Genomic DNA, 19355 nt, shown 5'->3' with positions numbered 1-19355 from the left:
TTTTTCTATGCTATTGATTTGGTAAGGTAAGGATGAATTAGAAACTTAGGTCAAGATATATGCTTCTATTTTTCTTACGACTGGTTGGAGCATCTTTGGAGATTCTTGTTTTGTTACAGTGAGAGATCCTTCGTTTAGTAAGACAATTATAGATGGCTCGATATTTAAGAGTGTTATATGGATTGTATGTTCCTGTTTCAGAATTTTTTACTGTTTTGCAGGGTTCTTATGACCATGGGGGATCTTGTCAGATATCTTGCCCCGGTATACATCTTTCCTGCTTGGTCCATATGTATGTTTAGTCACCAACAGAAGTAAGTTAAAGAGAAGGAACTAATTTCATATCAAGCAAAGGTTAGATTTGTTATCTCTAAAGGTGTGGTGGACCTTTTTATGTCATTTACACTTTGGTTGATTCATACCCTCAACCTATTTGTTGACACTGATTATTGGTTTAAGGAAACGCGAAGCAAAGCCCTGCACTTTTGTTAAAATAATGCGACGCAAAAGAAAATGTGTTTTAAAAAAATCCCACCGAGGCACACGCCTTTTGTACAGGGAGTTTTTTTTTGTATCAAAGTGTAATATATTTAGCTAAAGGTGGTACATGTAAGTAATTTATACATTAAATCAATGTATAAACCATATATGGCTAAATTTTGGGTAGGGGATGCTAAAAACCTACGGGACATATAAAATATATAAGTACAATGCACTTTGTGTACGAAAAGCCTTCCGCTTTTGTGCTTCGGTTTTAGACCTTGTCGCCACAGTGCACTTTTCGCTTTTAAAATCAATCACTGGTACCTATGATATCCGATATTAATCTCAATTATGTATTTTTTTCCTACTTGGTCATCAGTTTGTCAACTCAGACAAGAGGATTTGCATCACCATGTTCAAGCTTTTTGTCACAACATTCCTTGCGCACACTATATCATTAGGGGAGGAGGGGTGGTCACTAGTGATGGATTTCTATCAATCCCACTATCCAATCAAATCATGCCATGTCATCACCCAATGTTCTATCACTAGTGATAGAAATGTAGGGGGTGGTATCACTAGTGATGAGATTCCAATGTACAAGTATTAATACCCAATGTACAAGTAATACACATTCATTTGATCAAGTTCAACGCGTTATATATTCAACGAGTTATTCCTATAACTCGTGATAAACATGGAGGCGGCGGTGTTCCACGAGTGATAGAATTCTATCACGGTAAATAATGTTGCCACCCCGTGTGCCCTTATCATATGAGGTCTGCAAGTGGTAATTTTCATCACCACAGCCTCATTGTTCAAGCTAAACCGGTAAGTTTGCTGTTGAGCTATTTCATCTATATTCCAATAATAATAATTTGCTTTTCTATATTGTTGTAACAAGTCAAGAGTTTTAATATTCTTTTTACTTCGTGCCCAGGGTTTCAATTCGATACTAGGGGTGTCAAAGACTGCCAGCAAATCAGAAATTAAGAGTGGTTAGTCAAATTTACAAGTCGATGATAAATTTACAAAAGGTTTTAACTGGTGTTAATATATGAGGAAAAGGATTGGGAGGCCATTGAGAAGCGACTTGGTTGTGCTCAAGTTTAAGAACTCATTGAAAAGGCTCTAGATGAACTCACACTGATTGACAAAATGATCGGTTTATATTCGCTTTTTCGGTTTTAAATTTGTGGATTTTAGATGAATGAGTAGAGATTAGGTTATGATGAGCTTAGTTAGGTCAAAATTTGTGTTCTGATTATGATTGATTGGTGATGAATGTTATGGGAATGAACGGAAGGATTAGGATGTATGTTTGATTATTATAGGTCGATTATGAACAAATGAGATTTATATATGCAGTATAGATGAAATTAACTATGAACATCAGCAATACTCATTTCATGAAGAATTATGTTTTTAATATCATATATTACATTTGGTCTTCTATAGTTTTTTACTTAAATCGTTGTGGTCATTCATAGTTAACAAAAGATTACATGGTTCGATTGCTAATTATGCTGTTGTCTTTTCACAAATGTTACCCAGGTTCGAATCTTATATTCCTCATTTTTTGTATTTTTTAAAACAAATTCTTGGCCTTTTTTCTTTCAGGTTTAGTTCTTTGATCTCAGGTTTGTTATCCAATAAGTAGAAAAGAAGAATACAACGATACATATAGACAAACAAGGGCAGGCACACATAGAATCGGTCGGGATCTCAGAACCCCAATGTTTTTTTTTTCTTTTTATAATTTTAGAAGAAACGATACCTTAAATTTTCCATAGACACCATAAGAATAATAAGATGAAGCCCAAAACATGAAGAGTATCGCGTTGCAAGTTGTCCCCGTAGCATTGCGCGGGTATAGTGTTTAAATTATCAAGTTTCGTGTTGTAAATTATCGCCGCCGCTGCAACGCACGGGTTCTGACCGGTACATATATAAAGCACAAAAGTTGTAATTTACTTTTTTTTCTTTTTTTTTCTTTTTTTTTCTTTTTTTGTCAGCCAAGCCAAAAGCTGAACGCCGCTTCGATGAGAAGAACATAGCCGACAAAACACACTCCGCTCTTGAGTTCCCCCAAATCACAACAAAATACTCTATCTCAAATCAAGAGAAAGGATCAAATACAAAGGTAGTTAAATGTAAGAAGGGTAAGAAGGAATAGGATGATGACACCTGGCAAAAACTTCATCTAATCTTTAATTAGTCCTAAATTAGAGGGAGGGGCATTTTTGGAAAGTATTTAAGCCTTCAATAAATCACAATAAAACAGGGATACGCACCATAAAACAGGGATTACGATACAGACGTGATTTTTGCCCTAATTGATCGCAATTCACGAGATTGAAGCTTCAATTTTACACAAATTTCATGCCGATGAATGGTACGTGCTCTAAGTTTGATGTTATCGTTGAAAATTATGATTGAGATCTAATTAAAAACTGTGTTTTGATCATGTTTATTGTTGAGAATTCTGCTATTATCATTGAGAATTTTGACCATGTTATTGTCGCAATTTTGGTTGTTTCATCGATGTTATCGTTCAGATGTTCAGATTTCTGATTGAGATCTAAAACTGTTTTGATTATGATTAGGTATATGTTTAACCTAAATTTTTCATTCGTTTATTGTCGCGAATTCTTATTGAGATCTAAAACGGTTATATGTTCTGTATTGTTTAAGTTATTAATGCATTGTGTCTATTGCTCTGTATTGTTTAAGTTATTAGTGCATTGTGTCTATTTTATTTTCATTGTGTCTATTGCTCTATATTGTTTAAATTATTAATGCATTGTGTCTATTGCTCTGTATTGTTTAAGTTATTAATGCATTGTGTCTATTGCTCTGCATTGTTTAAGTTTTTAATGCATTGTGTCTATTTTATTTTCATTGTGCCTAACTAACTTTTTAGTTGATTTTGACATGTGTGTTATTGTCTGAAATTATGTCATATTTTGTCATAATGTGTTATTTTGTTTATTTTCATTATGCCTAACTAACTTTTTAGTTGATTTTGACATGTGTGTTATTGTCTGAAATTATGTCATATTTTGTCATAATGTGTTATTTTGTTTATTTAAATGCGTGTTATTCTGCTTTTGACATGTGTGTTATTGTCTGAAATTATGTCATATTTTGTCATAATGTGTTATTTTGTTTATTTGCCAGGTTTGTATGACATATATATGTTTTAATTTTACATTTTTATTTTTTATTTGTGTAGATGCTATAGTTTACAAAGAACGTGGTGTACGGCGTGTATCACCACGTACCGGAAAAATATTTTACACTCCTGCTGTGAGCGAGTCACTTAAACCTCGTGTTGGTATGGTCTTTGACTCAATTGACCAAGCTTATGGTTTTTATGTCAAGTATGCTCATGCAAGTGGTTTCTCGGTTAGGAAGAACACTTCATACAACAATACAAATGGTGTTCTTAAGTTGAAGTATTTTACATGTTCTAAAGAAGGTTTTAAAATTCCTAATAAGGGTACAGGAAAGCGTCGGAAACCATCTAAGAGAGTTGGATGTGAGGCTCATATTAAGTTACAGCTAACTGTTGATGGGAAGTTTGAAGTATATATTTTCCAAGAGGAACATAATCATAGTTTCGTGCATGAAGAAGACCTCCAGTTTTTGAGATCCGTGAGAAGGGTTGATCATGCAAAAGAAAATGCCATTCAAGCGTTGTCTACGATAAATCTAGGGCCTGTAAGGGCATTTAATGTTTTGAAAAGTTTGTATGGTAGTTACGAGGAGGTAGGTGCTACAAGAACTGATTTTAAAAATTATAAGAGGGACTTAAATCAATACATTGGGGAGAATGATGTAGATATGGTTATTAAGCGTCTTGCGAAGAAAAAACAATACTGTCCAAATTTCTCATTTGAGTATGAAGTCAATCAAGATGGAACTTTAGGTGGTGTTTTCTGGGCGGATGAGATTTCAAAAATTAATTATATGGTTTTTAGTGATGTCGTTGGGTTTGATGCTACATATCTGTCAAACAATTAAGAATTATGGGTTGTATAGAACTTTTTGTTTATTATCATTGTGTCATATTTAGTTACATTGTGTCATATATAAGTCCATAGTATGTCATATTTAAGGACATTGTGTCAAATATAATAACATTGTGTCAAATTGTTAATTTTATTTTATCTTTTTTGTAGGTATGATATGGTATTTGTTCCTTTCACTGGTATAGATAACCACAATAGGAATGTAACGCTTGGTGCTGCGCTTCTTGGATCAGAAACTGCTGATTCATATAGGTGGTTGTTGAGGATGTATGTTAAGGCGTTTGGTGTTGCACCTAAAGTAGTTGTTACCGACCAAGATCCTGCCATGAAAAGGGCTATTTTAGATGTTTTACCAGATAGCCGTCACAGGTTATGTATGAGGCACATATGGGAGAAATTGACTCCTAAGGTATCATTTTAATTTTGTTTTTTTTAGATTTTTATTGTTTATTGTCATTGTGTCTTTTATTCAGTTATTGTGTCATTATTGTGTCTTTTATTCTGTTTCTTATTGTTATTGTTTCTTTTATTTTGTAGCTTGGACCAGTTTTGTGTAACACTACAGATTTTAAAAAAACATTGGCGAAGATTGTATGGTCAGATTCAATTTCACGTAATGAGTTCGAGGAGAAGTGGCATGCAATACTTTCTGAGTATTGTTTAAGTAATCATGAATGGTTGGGCAGTCTTTATAATATTAGACATGATTGGATTCCAGCATACTATTTAGAAGAAAATTTGTCAGGGCTTATGCGTACGACATCCAGATCAGAGAGCGAGAATCATTTCTTTAATCAATTTTGCAATCCACACTCAACTTTGGTTGAGTTTTTTAGCCATTTTGAAACTGCAATTGAGGCTCAAAGGTACGAGCATAGAAAAAATGATCATGAAACAAGATACAATGAAGATGAACTTTGGTTCCCTGATTTTGTACTTGAAGAACAAGCCTTAAAGTTGTTTACACGGACAATATTTTTGGATCAACAATTGGAGATTTATGATGCCATTAACAAATGTGTGTCTGTTTCTAGACAACAAGTAGATGGTTGTATGAAGTTTGAAATTGAGGATATCTTACAGCCATGCACTTCATATTTTGAGGTATAATTTTGTTCATGTATTTGTATCATATGTTGTGTATTTTTACATTGTGTCTTTTTAATGATATTGTGTCATATTTAGTCATTGTGCCATATTTATTCATTGTGTCTAATTAATTAATTGTGTCATATGTATTCATATTGTCATATGTATTCATTGTGTCTTATGGTTCTTAATGTATTGTGTAATCTATTGTGTTATATTTGATGACATTGTGTCATATTTATTCATTGTGTCTTATGGTTCTTAATGTATTTTGTAATTTATTGTGTCATATTTGATGACATTGCGTCATATTTATTCATTGTGTCTTATTGTTTTTAATTTTTTATGTGTAGGTTATGTTTCGAAATGAAGATCAAACAATATCTTGTAGTTGTAGAAGGTTTGAACAATGGGGATTAATATGCCGACATATTTTTTATGTTCTTAGGCTTTGTTACGTAACTGAGTTCCCAAAGAAGTATGTGGCAAAGCGTTGGAGGAGAGAAGCCGTTCCAAATAGTTCACTTCGACCTATAAGGTATGATGATATCGAAAACAATGGTGATGATATTCAAGAAATACTTCGTGAAATAAGGTTTGCAAATGAATATACAATAAATCGATTGGTTCAAGACAAAGAGCAGTTGTGTCTTTACAGAGATTATCTAAAAGCTTACATGTCTAAGGCTGATGATGTTCAAGTTGTTGCTCCGGCTCCTAGTAGGAGAGATAGATTTGCAAAAATGACTGGGACTAGTGAACCATGTGATGTTATAGTTAGAAATCCAATTAAAACAAGAACAAAAGGGACTCATAAGCGTTTGAAGTCAAATCGTGAGATTGCAATTACTCGAGCTGGGAAGAAACAAAAAGGATGCAGTTTTTGCAAAGGTACTGGTCATAATGTACGCACATGCAGTTTACGCATACAAAGTACTAAGGAGAAAGAAGCGACAAGTAGTTCAGGAGTTACCAATATGCAAGAATAGAGTGTCTATTATTTCTTTAATTGTGTTGGGGTCATACATTGTTTATTTTAGATATTTCAATCTATTTGTGTTATACATTGCGTATTTTTAGCTATTACAATCCATTGTGTCATGTATCATTTGATTGTGGCATATATCATTCCATTGTGTCATATATCATTCCATTGTGTCATGTATCATTACTTTGTGTGATATATAGTCATATATCATTTCATTGTGTCATATATCATTTCATTGTGTGATATATCATTCGGTTGTGTCATATATCATTCCGTTGTGTCATTTATATTTCATTGTGTCATATATCATTACTTTGTGTGATATATCATTCTGTTGTGTCATATATCATTTCATTGTGTCATATATCATTTCATTGTGTCATATTGTGTGATATATCATTCCATTGTGTCACATATCATTCCATTGTGTCATATATCATTCCATTGTTTCATAATATCATTCCATTGTGTCATATATCATTCTATTGTGTCATATATAATTTCATTGTGTCATGTATCATTTCATTGTTTCATGTATCATTTCATTGTGTCATATCTCATTCCATTGTGTCATATATCATTTCATTGTGTTATATTTTCCTGTACGAAAACATTGTCTCATATTTTCCTGTACAAAAACATGGTGTCATATTTTCCTGTACATGAACATTGTGTCATATTTTCCTGAAAACATAAACCTCCTTAAAAACATTAACATCCACGAAGTTTCTATACATAAGTCCAAAATGAAAAAAAAAACATCAACTTAATCGACTTAATTGAAACAAAACATCAAGTTTCTATACATCAAGTCCAAAATGAAAAAAACATCAACTTAATCGACTTCATTAAGCATCCTTGACAAGATTCTTTTAAATCCACCTCGTTTTAGCTTTTGTTTTTCTTTAGCTGGGTAACTGTTGAAAATTTGACACCAAGGAAATAACGTATAGTTTATTCTCGTTAACATCATGTAACAAGATCTTGGTTGTGTATTTTCGGCGCAAGTCTTCAATTTGTTTCTTTTGTAATCCAGATTCTCTTCTGCGAAACCACAACGATAATTATTTGCATCTTCACCCATGTATGTTTCCATGTGGCGCATAAGAAAAATTCCACAATCAACACCATTAAAATAGGTTCTCCATGGCATTTGAAGAGGATTTATTGATGTAGCCTTCATGTTTGCTGCATTTGGATGTGAGATTCGTTCAAGATAACCTTCAAAAGCTTGTTTCTTAAAAATAAAATAAAATGCAATTGTGTTATTTCTACAGCATGCATTGTGTTATATTTAAAATACAAGATTTGGAACACTTACTGTTTTTTGTGTCCGACCGTGGTAGGGATCATGATCACCCTTTTCCTCATCTTCAAATGGTGCAATGTTGTCAAGCAATGTAGTCTTTGTGCGTTTGAGGTCGAAACACATGAGATAAAAGTGTTTTTTTCTCATGATGAAAGATAGGCACAAAGACAATGTCAAAGTCTTTGATAGTTTTTAACTTTTCTTTTCTCAAAACCTCATTCATCTTATTGGTGAACTCATTAAGGATCACATCCTCTTCTCTTTCATATGAGTCCTTTTGCTGAAATGAAACAAATGCATTGTGTCATATTTCAAACCATTGTGTCATATTTAAAACCATTGTGTCATAATCCCTGTATTCCTATTATATTATCCACTACTCTATTCCTATTGTGTCAAATTCCAAACCATTATGTCCTATTTCAAACCATAGTGTCATAATCCCTGTATTCCTATTATCCACTACTCTGTTCATATTGTATCATAATCAACTTATCAACTACTGTATTCCTATTATATTATCCACTACTCTATTCCTATTATGTCATATTTCAAACCATTGTGTCATAATCCCTACATTCCTATTATATTATCCACTTCTCTATTCCTATTGTATCATAATCAACTTATCTAATTAATTCTATATAACACAATAAAATCATTAAACTTACAATCATAAGAGGATAGCAAAAGAGTCGGTAATCAGTTCCCTTCTTCCTTTTTCTTTTCTGCTTTGTTTAAAATATTAGACACAATCAAACCCTAGGTCAGCACATAACACAATCAAAATCGACAATAACACAATGAAACGACAATATTAGACACAATCAAACCCTAGGTCAGCACATAACACAATCAAAATCAACAATAACACAATGAAACGACAATATTAGACATAATCAAACCCTAGGTCAGTACATAACACAATCAAAATCGACAATAACACAATGAAACAACAATATTAGACACAATCAAACCCTAGGTCAGTACATAACACAATCAAAATCGATAATAAAAGGTCATAAACTTTCATACAACAAAATCACTGAACTAAAATAAACACAATCATGTAAAAACCCTAAAAATTAAATAATGTACCGGTTTTGGGAGTCCTTTTCGCTTTTTTCTTCGTTTTCGGTTTCCAAACTTGTTCTTCCACTTCAGAAATACGCAATGTCGATTCGGAAGAAACTGGATCGGAACGAGAAGGTAAAATCGATGTTTCCTGATGCTTAATCGGTGTATTTTGAGGCTTTTTTGTTGAAGAATCCATGAGAAATCGGTGTCTTTTGAGGCTTAATCGAGTGTAAGAATCGCTTGGAAGAAGAATCGTGGCCTGGAATCGTCGAAGATGGCTGGAATCGTCGAAGAAGGCCTGAAGCGTAGTGAGGAAGGAGTTTGAACAGTTAGATGAAAGTGAATTTGGACGATCCTACCCTTACCGCCCTTTTTAATTACATTGTTGCCACCGTTTTATTTAGAGCCCTTGATGAGTTTATGATCTGATCTAAGGGCCAGAAATCCTTCTTACACTTTGTATTTTAAGGGCCCTTTGTATTAGAGCATTCACATCCAATCCATCAAATTATACATACATTCTACTAAAAAACAACTCATATATCAATATATTTCCACTAAAAACAAATACTTTTTCTCTCTCCTTTCAATTAAATAATATTATCATTACATTTTTCTCTAACTTCCACTCACAACCACTTTCAAAATATATTAAAAATTATAACGGGTGAACAGTATCCCCCAAATATACAGATGAACAGTAACATTTTCTCTCTCCTCTACTCACAATCACTTTTTATATCATTTATAATATAAAAACCCCTCCTCACATAATTTGATGGTTATGATGTGAATGCTCTTATAACCTAACCCCTCAAATCAAAATTGGGGGTAAACTGAAAACCTCCTTCTCTCTCCCTTGACTTTTTTCAAAATCTCCGACGACCACCATGACGACGGAGCAACCACCGCCTCCGTTATCCGCCACGTCACCTCTCGATAAACCACTTCACCTACTCACCGAAGACGACATTTCTCAAGTCACTCGCGAACAGTGCCGTCAGTTTCTTAAACAAAAAGGCACGCTTCTTCTCTCATCCAACTTTTTAGGTTTTCTGGTAGTAGTTATTTGAATTGATTCCTCCGTTACAGGAATGAGACGCCCGTCGTGGAACAAATCTCAGGCGATCCAGCAAGTTATTATGCTTAAAGCCTTACTTGAACCAACTCCGGAAGGTTCAAATTACTCACCGGAAACCCTAACTATACGACTACTTTTCAATTATGCTTGTTGTTTTGTGCTTTTGTATATTGTAGTGTTATCTAATATGTTTGGTTTACTGTTGCATCTAATTTTGATTCATCTAATAGAGATGTAAAATGCAGGTCCAGAAAGGAACAAGTGCTGATAGAAAGTACCGGTTCAGCCAAATGACATTGATCAATCTGAACAAGTATGATAACTGTACATTGGCCTATTAATGTAATAGCAGGTCCAGTAATGTGTTAATGAAGAATGTATCTTTTTTTGCCTGTTGTTGCTTGAAACGAATTCGCTTTTAGTTTTGTTATGATAGCATTTGGTTGATGATGTACATGCATATGATTGTGCAAAAAGAGTTGTGCTTGCTTTAACTTCATTTATTGATTAATATTTGATAATGGAGTAAATTACAAGTTTTGTCCTTTATGTTTGTCCTAAATTTCAGGCGATGTCCTTTACCTTTAAAATTGATGAGTTTTGTCCTTAATGTTTCTAAATCTTGCACGTTATGTCCTTTAGGGCAAACCCAGTTAATTTTTTTTTGTTAAATCTGATCATGTGCAAGGCACATGAGGGCATTTTTGTAATTTCGTTTTTTAGAGGCATTTTTGTAAAATTAATACCCCACCATCTTCAAAAGTTCAGACCCACCACTTGCCACCACCTACTACCCTCACCTGCCGCCGACCACCACCACCTCCCACCCTCACCTGCCGCCGACCACCCACTATCTCCGCCATCGCCTGACCCACCATCACACTCCACCGTCTCCATCATCACCATCAACATCCACTCCTTCGATCCACCATCACCAAAATCATCTCCAAACAAAAAATCCCCAAATCTGAACATCTAGCCTTACGAAATCATCTGAACAAAAAAAAAAAAAAAAAAAAAAACCCAGATCATCTGAACAAAAAAAAATCCCCAAATCTCAAATACATAAACTCTTTTATCATCAAAAATATGCTGATGAGCTTGGAGCAACATTATTCAGATGTGTATGGTCAAAGAAGTGATGCGTACCAGAATATTTAAGGTGGGAACTTGATGAACCTTCAGTGTAGGGATTATTAGGGTTTTCTGAATACCCTAATTGTGGTTGATCATAATCATCATTAGGGTTTGTTGAAAACCCTGATTGTGGCTGATCATAATCATCATTAGGGTTTGGTTCATACACTTGCTTTGATTTCATTCTCTCTTTTGTTCTTGTTCTTGCTCTCGCCTTGTCTCTGAGTTCCCTTGCCAATAGCTCGCTTTCTGTCGGTTGTTTAACACCTTTGTTTGAAGTAGCATCAAACTCAATACCTGAATTGTAATCAACTTCACAATCAGAATCAGGATATTGATCACAACTCTCGATATTCTCTCTACCTGCAACGCTTTGTGTAGTGTTTTGTGATTTAACGCTTTCGGTGACTTCATCTATGGCTTCCTTAGACTTGCAAAAGAGTCTCTAAGGCCTAACATATCTTGAAGACCAAAAAACTTCTTTGACCCTTCAATCGAGTCAATTGTCTTCCCCTCTTTTGACTCCGATAGAGAGAAGAGAGAGAGTGGGGGCGGTGGTGGTAGGTGGGGTGGGGTGGGGGCGGTGGTGGTAGGTGGGGTGGGGGCGGTGGTTGCAGGGGTGGGGATGCGGTGGTGGATGGTGGCTGCGGTGGTGTATGGTGGTAGAGAGAGAGAGAGGAAGGTGTAGAGAGAGAGTTGTAGATAGAGGGAGAGAGAGTGAAGAATCTGTCTAATATATACTTGTATATGTATATAAATAATAGTAATAATAATAGTATTTTTTTAATATATTTTGTTTTAATTTTTTAAATAATAATACTAAATATATAGGTAAAAAGACAAAAATACCCTTTGGTGAGCAGATTTAACCAAAAAATCTAACTGGGTTTGTCATAAAGGACGTAACGTGCAGTATTTGCAAACATTAAGGACAAAACTCATCAATTTTAAAGGTAAAGGACAGCGCCTGAAATTTGGGACAAACATAAAGGACAAAACTTGTAATTTACTCTTTGATAATGGTATGGTTGAGGCTTGGTATGACCGTTTGGAAGGTATATCTTAAGTTAAATCAAAGTTATATCACGCCTATTGTTTTTAGGACACTGCAAGATGGTACCAATATATATGTCTAATTTAGGTTTAGCAACATTAATGTTAGCTTCTTGTAGTTTCCATACATCTAGAAGATCAATTACATGGTATTGTGTATTTGTAAAAGGAAATCTGGACTGCTGGAAAACAAGAAACATACGGTCTCTCGGTAAGTTTATCTTATGCAAGTTAGGCTAGTTTTCAAGTTTCTCATATTTATCGTGTAACTGATCTAGTAATCGACAATACAAAAGATATAAATTAAGAAGTAAGAGAATCATTGTAACAAACATTTTTAGCCGAAATGGCTAATTCTTGCAAAATGCAATGTCTTTCGTACACTCAAACCTTGTAGTTTCTGTGCATTAGCATGTTAAACCATCTGCACATGTAAGTGTACCTCTGCTCTTGATATAATAGTTCCTGTGATCCTGTAGGATTAGCAACAATTTGTAATTAACACGCAGAAATGACGAGTATATTCAGATGAAAGTCAAATGGATTTTAGAAAGTATATATGTAAGTGCAATACCACAATAGGTTTTATTTTATCTCAAAACGAGTGAAATGTGTACTGAAATCGGGGTCAACTAAAGGTCGATGGTCGCCCAAAGTTTATTGTGATAACATTGTTTCGTAATCATGATTAACGTGACAATTATTTATAATATATTATAAAAAAAAAAAAAAAAAAAAAAAAAAAAAAACCGGAACAAAATAATGTTTCTGGGTATTAGGCACATTAATGTTTACGATTGTAACTATCTTTGTATGATATTTATCTTTAATTAGTTTGATTTAGTTCCCTAACAATACAAGTATTTTCCCCAAACTTATATGGCCAATTACCATGGACTATTTCAACATGATCTGTAATTATTATAGTTTGAACAAAAAGAAGGCAACATATCAAAATGCCAAAAAGCGTGAAGATAACAAGAAACAATACACTCACGTGTAGGGTACTGGTATCAAGAGGACAGAAAAAGCTTCCAGTTTCAAGTATCAATCCGCACTTTTGAGATCATTAAAGGGGCCAAATTCTTGACATCAGCGGCAGTATACGTCATCCCAGTAATGCATCACTTCATTGAACTTTAACTCCCAGAAATTTATCCATAACATTCTTAAAGGCCTGTGGCAGAAATGTACAGTGACTAGAGTCAATGATATATGTAGTTGAATACAAATGCACGAGTCATATAGTACAAAAAAATGCTAGAGAATTATATTATATAACTTTCAAACTGGAACAAAAATGTAGAGGTCCATAACAAAATTCATGTAAAAAAAAAACTGATTAAGATTTAAAAGTTTGTGTTTGCCAAGGTAAAATATGCACTAATGAAGTAAGTACTTTCTAAAATTATAGGAAAACTACAGTTCAAAGGATGTAACAAAAGTTATTGGGCAATTTGTGTTTTTTAAGTATAGAGACACATACCCAACTTTAAAAGAAGAATTTAATAAAAACGAGATGCTAAAAGGGTCTTTGAACGTGTCAATTACAAGTATATTTTTAGTTTAAGTTTTACCTGGCGTGAAAATGACTCCTTTCCGTTGAGAAGTATATCCATTACAGCATATTGGTCATCAAATACACCATAAAACTCCCTATAGAATTCATTCCTGGAAGCAGCAGAATCAAACAATAATACAACCTTTTCTCAGTAGTTATTTTTCTCTTCTTTTCGTTTTGTTTTGTTTGTCGAGGAGGTAATAAAGCAACAAAATTCTAGATGATTTGAATATTTACCGGTCTTCTTCATTAATTAGCTGATCCATCTCTTCAAACTTCCTCGTAAGCACTTCAGCTCCTACCGGTGAAACCAAGTGCAGTACTAAAGCCTCCAAAGTTCTTGGAAAGTGATGCTAACATAGTGCAAACAATTTATATATAGCTGAATGTTCAAAATTGACACCGATGATAAGAACCAAGAAAACTCACCACCATAGCAAGGAACATTTTTTGAAGATTAAGTGGTTCAAGAGCCCAAAAAATAGTAGCAACTGGATCGTCCTCCAGGTGATACAATTCCGATGTCACAATTTTCTTGGGATCGGTTTTCTCGATATCGGAACTTGGATCCACCGCGTTACTCAAATCAGCAGCGTTGACATGATCATGGACTAAGGAAACAAGTTCGTGAAGAGATTTCAGAGCACAAGGCTCCAGATCATGTAACATATTCCCACCTGGTGATAATAAATCACTAGGTAATTAATTATTTTTGTAAATGTTGAGAAAAGTAAATCAAAAAAGCCTGAGATGTCTTTCAAGTTGAAGAAGAAAAGCAGCCAAATACAAGGAATTAAATATATACAGATGCATCTATCTCTCTCTGTATATATATATAGAAGGTTAATGTACAACAGTCCTTAACATGCAATGCGTACGCGAGTAAATTACGCGTGTTATAAAAGTCAAACCCTAATCACGCATAGGGTAAACTCAAAATCACGCATGACTACTCAAAATCACGCATGAACAAAACAAAAATCCCAAAATCACACATGAACAAAACCCTAAATCACGCATGCCAAACCCTAATCACGCACGTTGTTTAGTGGTCTCATATAAAAAGGAAGACACGCGTCTAAATCTCCTGCTTGCGTACGCATCGCACAATAAGCACTATTGTATTTTACACTCTCTCTTTCTCTCTGTCTATATATATATATATATATATATATATATATATATAGGTTTAGGGAAGGGTTAATATGAGAACTAGGTTGAGTTGTGAGAACTTGAGAACTTTTTGAAATAAATGTTTATAAAAAAAAAAATTTGACGCATTTTTTATGTTTATGTAACTTTTTCAAAAAATAAATAAATATCATATACAACTTCTTACGTTAGTGTAAAACAAATTTACACCGCCGTAATGTTCTCAAACTAGTGACACCATCAGTTTTGTACCCAAATTTACATCAGTGTAAATCAAACTTACATGTCGAATAAATGTCGGCTCGTCAAATTTTTTTTATTTTGTTTTTCACAGATGTCTTAGTTAGATGTTATTATGTTAATCTACGTTTGTGCAAAATTTGGTTGAAAAACTCGCACGGGAAGTAGTTCTTGCGGTTCTCGCAACTCGGAGTTCTCATCTGAAATGAATCCTATATATATACACACACGTATATTTATATTTAGTATCTAACCTGATGGCTCATGAGAAGGCTTATTACTCACATAAGGGGAGGTCTTACACAGCATCTGATTCTGTTCAATCATGACAGAAGATGAAATGCTCAAGTTAAAATTCAAATTTTGAGTCACAGAAAGCGTTAAAAAAGTGTAGATAAACCAAGCGTCATCTAGGTTATGCAATGATTGGGAAGAAGTGTATACCATTTCTTTGTCGGTCAGTCTTGAAGATTACCAGTTTGATACAGACATGAAACATGGAATGCGTTATAAATAATTAAATACTAGTTCATGTATGATGTTCTAACTTTAACTCATGTAAAAACAAAACATAATTGAAGAAAATACCTTTTCAATATCCTGCGCGAATAATACGAATCCATGTGTTCCAACATGCCAGACATCATTTCAGACTGCCACCAGAAGTTAACAGCAACTGTTAAACTTTCACTGTCAACTTGGTGAAACCTAGGTAAAACAAATTTATTTAAAAAAAAACAACAAAAAGATAAGTATGTACATTTAGTGTCCAAGAAATGAATTATTCCATTATCTCATAGAATCATTTTTTAGAAAGTCCCAATTATTTTCCTTATGAAAAACTTTTTGTCGAAGATTACTTGAAACGATTACAACATGATTTATCATCAATGAATTGGGAAATCCACGGTTCATATAAGGGTTGTCAGTAAAATAAATATGAGGCGGTCATGAATTCTTTTGTGTGAGACTTTATAGCCCCAAGAATTTTAGTTATATCTTAAAAACAAATTAATTTTCATATTATTAGTTTTAAGATTATGTAATATAAAGGACTGCTGTAGATGTTGGAGAGTATATAGAAATGCATAAAATCGAGAATCTTACCACCCTTCAGGAATAAAAAGTGCATCGCCTGCATGAAGAATCACCCTTTGTGAATACTTTTTTGAGTGTTCTGCTCTTGGATGAACAGAAAGATCAAGTTTGTCTATGGGAACAGCACTGATAAAACACAGAAAACATATAATTTATTTCTAATGGGAAGTGCTTTTAATTTGCTATTTAGGTAGCGTATAAACATAAATATAGGTTTCTTCGATATGTACAGATATTAATACCTGTGGTTTGAAGCCTCACCGTACAAATGCATAGGATACAAGAAGGGACTGGATGAAGGGGGCCACAGATCAACTAAACAAAAGGAGATTTTTTAATAACATGTTCTTTGATGCATAGTTGTATAGAAATTGTTTTGGGATGAGAAAGTGAAAAGAACAACACCTTGTTTGCTTCCGGAGACCACGCATAAAAGATTATGATGTGGATCGTAGTGAGTGCTTGATCTTGTTTGAGCACTATTCATCCATAGATTAATAGAAGCCAAGGTCTTTGTCTCTAGAAAAAGAGGCTATACAAATCAAACAAGTGTAGCAAAATGTTAACAGAATAACACGCGTTATATATATGTGTGTACGCATATATATATTTTTGAAAGCTCCTCGCCTTGTGCCTATCTGAGGCTGAGGCACAGGCGTGTACGCTTGGTATGCTTTTAACTACTATGATATATATGTGTGTGTGATGGAAAAATATGAGAGGATGATCATCGGACCATGGTGTACATACCGTCTGTATATCTTCTATAAGAACTCCTAATTGAACTCTCTCTTCTTTCTCAGTATTCATAATTGGTACCTGTATCATTATACATACATTTCGAGTCGTAAGTAGTACACACACAATCGTCCTAAGTTAACTAGTAAGAGGAGATCCGATTTCTTCGCATAAATGATAGTAGAATACTAGAACATTGTTGAGGCAGGAAAACTAAAGTCTGAACCTCTTAAGGTGTGCTTGGATTGGTGTTTTGAAACTTGTTATGTAACATTGAATAATCACAATCAGATATTATACTGTTATAAAATGTGTTGGAGCAAATAGTGTTTTGATGGCTTTTGCTGTGTGAAGTTATTCTTTGAGTGCTTGGCAAATTCGGATTATTTAGAGAACTAATAAATCATATTAACATTGTTGAAGTAGCAAATACTGACCTGTGCTAAATAAATTTGACAAGGATCATCCCCAACTAACAAGCTATCTTGCTCTGCTTCAAGGCTTTCTGGCAAAAGCTTCTTTTCACCAGAGCAAGGAGCGTGTTCTACCTTGCTCTGCAAGGAAAAATCCTTGCAGTATCCGATAAAGGTAGCAAAAGGTAACTGGACCTATAAGAGAAACCATTTAGAGTGGCATCCAAAGCATAACCTCTATGATTAACAGAATGACATAAAACTGATAAAGAAATATACCCTTTCGTGGTTTCTAATATCGCCATAAAAGACTGGAGCAGATTTCGAGAGCATAACTTCCACGGTTGATGACCCTGCTAGTTCCTGTATATCCATCCATATATAAACGAAATGGTATATTACTAAATCTGGAACTTTTTAATAAGCCCATATTGATATGCTGTATCGAATAAACATGGCCAATCCTGATTTGGAACACGTTTAACAGATATATAAAACTGTATATAAACTTAACCATGGACACACGTCTACATGACTTGATACTGTAGCAAAGGACTAGACACCGTTAAAGATGTCATTTCTAGTAAGTTGTAAAATAAAGAAGTGAATATGTTAAGCCCTAATGTACGGTTTATGTGCATCATGTAGGTCATTCATGATTCATAAAATGCTTCTCAACCTCTACATTATGTATATGCACCCTTACCGAAAAAGAAATAAACCCTAGTCCCTTAACTTATTAAGATCATTCCAACCCAACATTCATCCTTGCAACACACCACATTTTAGGGTTCAAATTCAAATCAACAATATACCTTCAAATTGATGAACATATTGTTATAATCCCCAACAACCTAGCATAGTAGCATTGAGTGAAATCTTGCAAGCTATCAACTCCCAAATTACTCAATTACCTCTGCTACTAGCTTTAACTATACCAGTCAGAAAACATATTTAAACTTAAACAGCCATTTCATTAACAATCTAAAATTCTATTTCCACACATGAAAACTATTAGCGAAATGAAAACAAAACTCCTAAATAAACTTACTAACAATCAGTCACATCTCATAATATGTTAACTAGCTTTGAAACTGAAAATGAAAACAATCGAACCTCTAAGTAATCAAGACCGCCAGTTGATGGATTCCATTTACTGAAAGCCTTCCAATGGTTGATGCATCCATGAAAAACCTTTAATCGGCCAAAGAAAATCAAATAAGTGAACAATTAAGTTGGATAGTAAATGAGTAAGTTGTGAGTTGATTACAGCAGGAACGTTTTTAGGTTCAATTTGCGACGTGAACTGTTGAGGTGATGGAATTGCGTTGAATCTTGTGATTTGAATAGATTCTTCTGCCATCCTTCGTCGTCCCCAGAATATTGAAACAAGGGTTTATGCGTTCCTAACTGTGTCAAATTGTTGTTGATCGAATTTGAATCCACATATTATATTTGCGGGTTAACACGACCCGAACCTTTTTTTTTATCTCGAGTTAAATGTCATTTTAGTTTATGTGGTTTGGGTCAATTTTGTAGTTTAGTTAAAATGTTTCATTTTTCATGTGTGGGTTTAAAAAGGTTTCATCGTTGCCATTTTAGTCCACTGAGTTAACTTCATTCATTTTTTCTGTTAACGAGAAGGGCAATTCGATCATTTTATATGTAATTCTGTTAAATAGAAGGGCAATTCGGCCATATAAAATGACCGAATTACCCTTCTCGTTAACAAAAATAATGGATAACAGTGGACTAAAATGGCAACGGTGAAACATTTTTGGACTCACAAGCGAAAAATGAAACTGTTTGACTAAACTGACAAAATGGCTCAAACCACAGGGACTAAAATGGCATTTAACTCTTTTTTTTCATTTTGCTAGAGTGATATTGTATATTTAACCT

The 19355-nt window shown here is 34.0% G+C and overlaps 4 protein-coding genes across 6 annotated transcripts; 2 read left to right on the top strand and 2 right to left on the bottom strand.

The window, feature by feature from the left end:
- Positions 1–234: 234 nt before the first annotated feature.
- LOC110933765 (protein FAR1-RELATED SEQUENCE 5-like) lies at positions 235–6595 on the top strand. Its single transcript, XM_022176971.1, has 7 exons — positions 235–292; positions 2499–2626; positions 3664–3667; positions 3719–4478; positions 4668–4926; positions 5055–5621; positions 5960–6595. The coding sequence occupies exons 1-7, from the start codon at positions 235–237 to the stop codon at positions 6593–6595; spliced, it is 2412 nt and encodes an 803-aa protein (XP_022032663.1).
- Positions 6596–9799: 3204 nt separating this feature from the next.
- Positions 9800–10517, top strand: LOC110934942 (protein TIFY 4B-like). The gene is made up of 3 exons (XM_022177627.2): positions 9800–10000; positions 10073–10156; positions 10307–10517. The coding sequence occupies exons 1-3, from the start codon at positions 9871–9873 to the stop codon at positions 10327–10329; spliced, it is 237 nt and encodes a 78-aa protein (XP_022033319.1). The 5' UTR covers positions 9800–9870; the 3' UTR covers positions 10330–10517.
- Positions 10518–10784: 267 nt separating this feature from the next.
- On the bottom strand, positions 10785–13363 carry LOC110933764. The gene is made up of 2 exons (XM_022176970.2): positions 13310–13363; positions 10785–11643 (listed from the first exon to the last, which is right to left on the bottom strand). The coding sequence occupies exons 1-2, from the start codon at positions 13361–13363 to the stop codon at positions 11143–11145; spliced, it is 555 nt and encodes a 184-aa protein (XP_022032662.1). The 3' UTR covers positions 10785–11142.
- On the bottom strand, positions 12451–18890 carry LOC110937003 (jmjC domain-containing protein C). 3 transcript variants are annotated; one of them, XM_035988554.1, is made up of 16 exons: positions 18724–18890; positions 18570–18647; positions 17733–17816; positions 17478–17648; positions 17053–17121; positions 16708–16813; positions 16545–16617; positions 16312–16428; positions 15793–15912; positions 15649–15667; positions 15459–15519; positions 14242–14489; positions 14050–14165; positions 13829–13922; positions 13249–13428; positions 12451–12724 (listed from the first exon to the last, which is right to left on the bottom strand). In XM_035988554.1, exons 1-15 carry the CDS (start codon positions 18814–18816, stop codon positions 13381–13383), a joined length of 1497 nt encoding a protein of 498 aa, XP_035844447.1. In that variant the 5' UTR covers positions 18817–18890; the 3' UTR covers positions 12451–12724; positions 13249–13380. The 3 variants fall into 3 exon arrangements, with proteins under 3 accessions (XP_035844447.1, XP_022035107.1, XP_035844448.1); XM_022179415.2 differs by having other exon boundaries at positions 16708–16834; positions 18724–18889; XM_035988555.1 differs by lacking the exon at positions 18724–18890 and adding an exon at positions 18269–18385 and having other exon boundaries at positions 16708–16834.
- Positions 18891–19355: the final 465 nt, after the last annotated feature.

Source organism: Helianthus annuus, chromosome 4 (assembly GCF_002127325.2).
Source record: "Helianthus annuus cultivar XRQ/B chromosome 4, HanXRQr2.0-SUNRISE, whole genome shotgun sequence".
Taxonomy (NCBI): domain Eukaryota; kingdom Viridiplantae; phylum Streptophyta; class Magnoliopsida; order Asterales; family Asteraceae; genus Helianthus; species Helianthus annuus.
Note: the sequence above shows the minus strand (reverse complement) of the source record. Positions and strands in the feature narration are given on the sequence as shown.

Coding starts and splice junctions, on each gene's coding strand:
- LOC110933765 (XM_022176971.1), top strand. CDS start 235: ATGGGGGATCTTGTCAGATATCTTGCCCCGGTATACATCTTTCCTGCT. Junction 293..2,498: donor CTTTCCTGCTTGGTCCATAT/GTATGTTTAGTC, acceptor TTTTTTTGTCAG/CCAAGCCAAAAGCTGAACGC. Junction 4,479..4,667: donor GTTTTTAGTGATGTCGTTGG/GTTTGATGCTAC, acceptor TCTTTTTTGTAG/GTATGATATGGTATTTGTTC.
- LOC110934942 (XM_022177627.2), top strand. CDS start 9,871: ATGACGACGGAGCAACCACCGCCTCCGTTATCCGCCACGTCACCTCTC. Junction 10,001..10,072: donor TCAGTTTCTTAAACAAAAAG/GCACGCTTCTTC, acceptor CCTCCGTTACAG/GAATGAGACGCCCGTCGTGG. Junction 10,157..10,306: donor ACTTGAACCAACTCCGGAAG/GTTCAAATTACT, acceptor TGTAAAATGCAG/GTCCAGAAAGGAACAAGTGC.
- LOC110933764 (XM_022176970.2), bottom strand. CDS start 13,363: ATGACGTATACTGCCGCTGATGTCAAGAATTTGGCCCCTTTAATGATC. Junction 11,644..13,309: donor CCCCTTTAATGATCTCAAAA/GTGCGGATTGAT, acceptor GTTAGGCCTTAG/AGACTCTTTTGCAAGTCTAA.
- LOC110937003 (XM_022179415.2), bottom strand. CDS start 18,816: ATGGCAGAAGAATCTATTCAAATCACAAGATTCAACGCAATTCCATCA. Junction 17,649..17,732: donor ATATTAGAAACCACGAAAGG/GTATATTTCTTT, acceptor TTTCTCTTATAG/GTCCAGTTACCTTTTGCTAC. Junction 14,490..15,458: donor GCCTTCTCATGAGCCATCAG/GTTAGATACTAA, acceptor TATTATCACCAG/GTGGGAATATGTTACATGAT.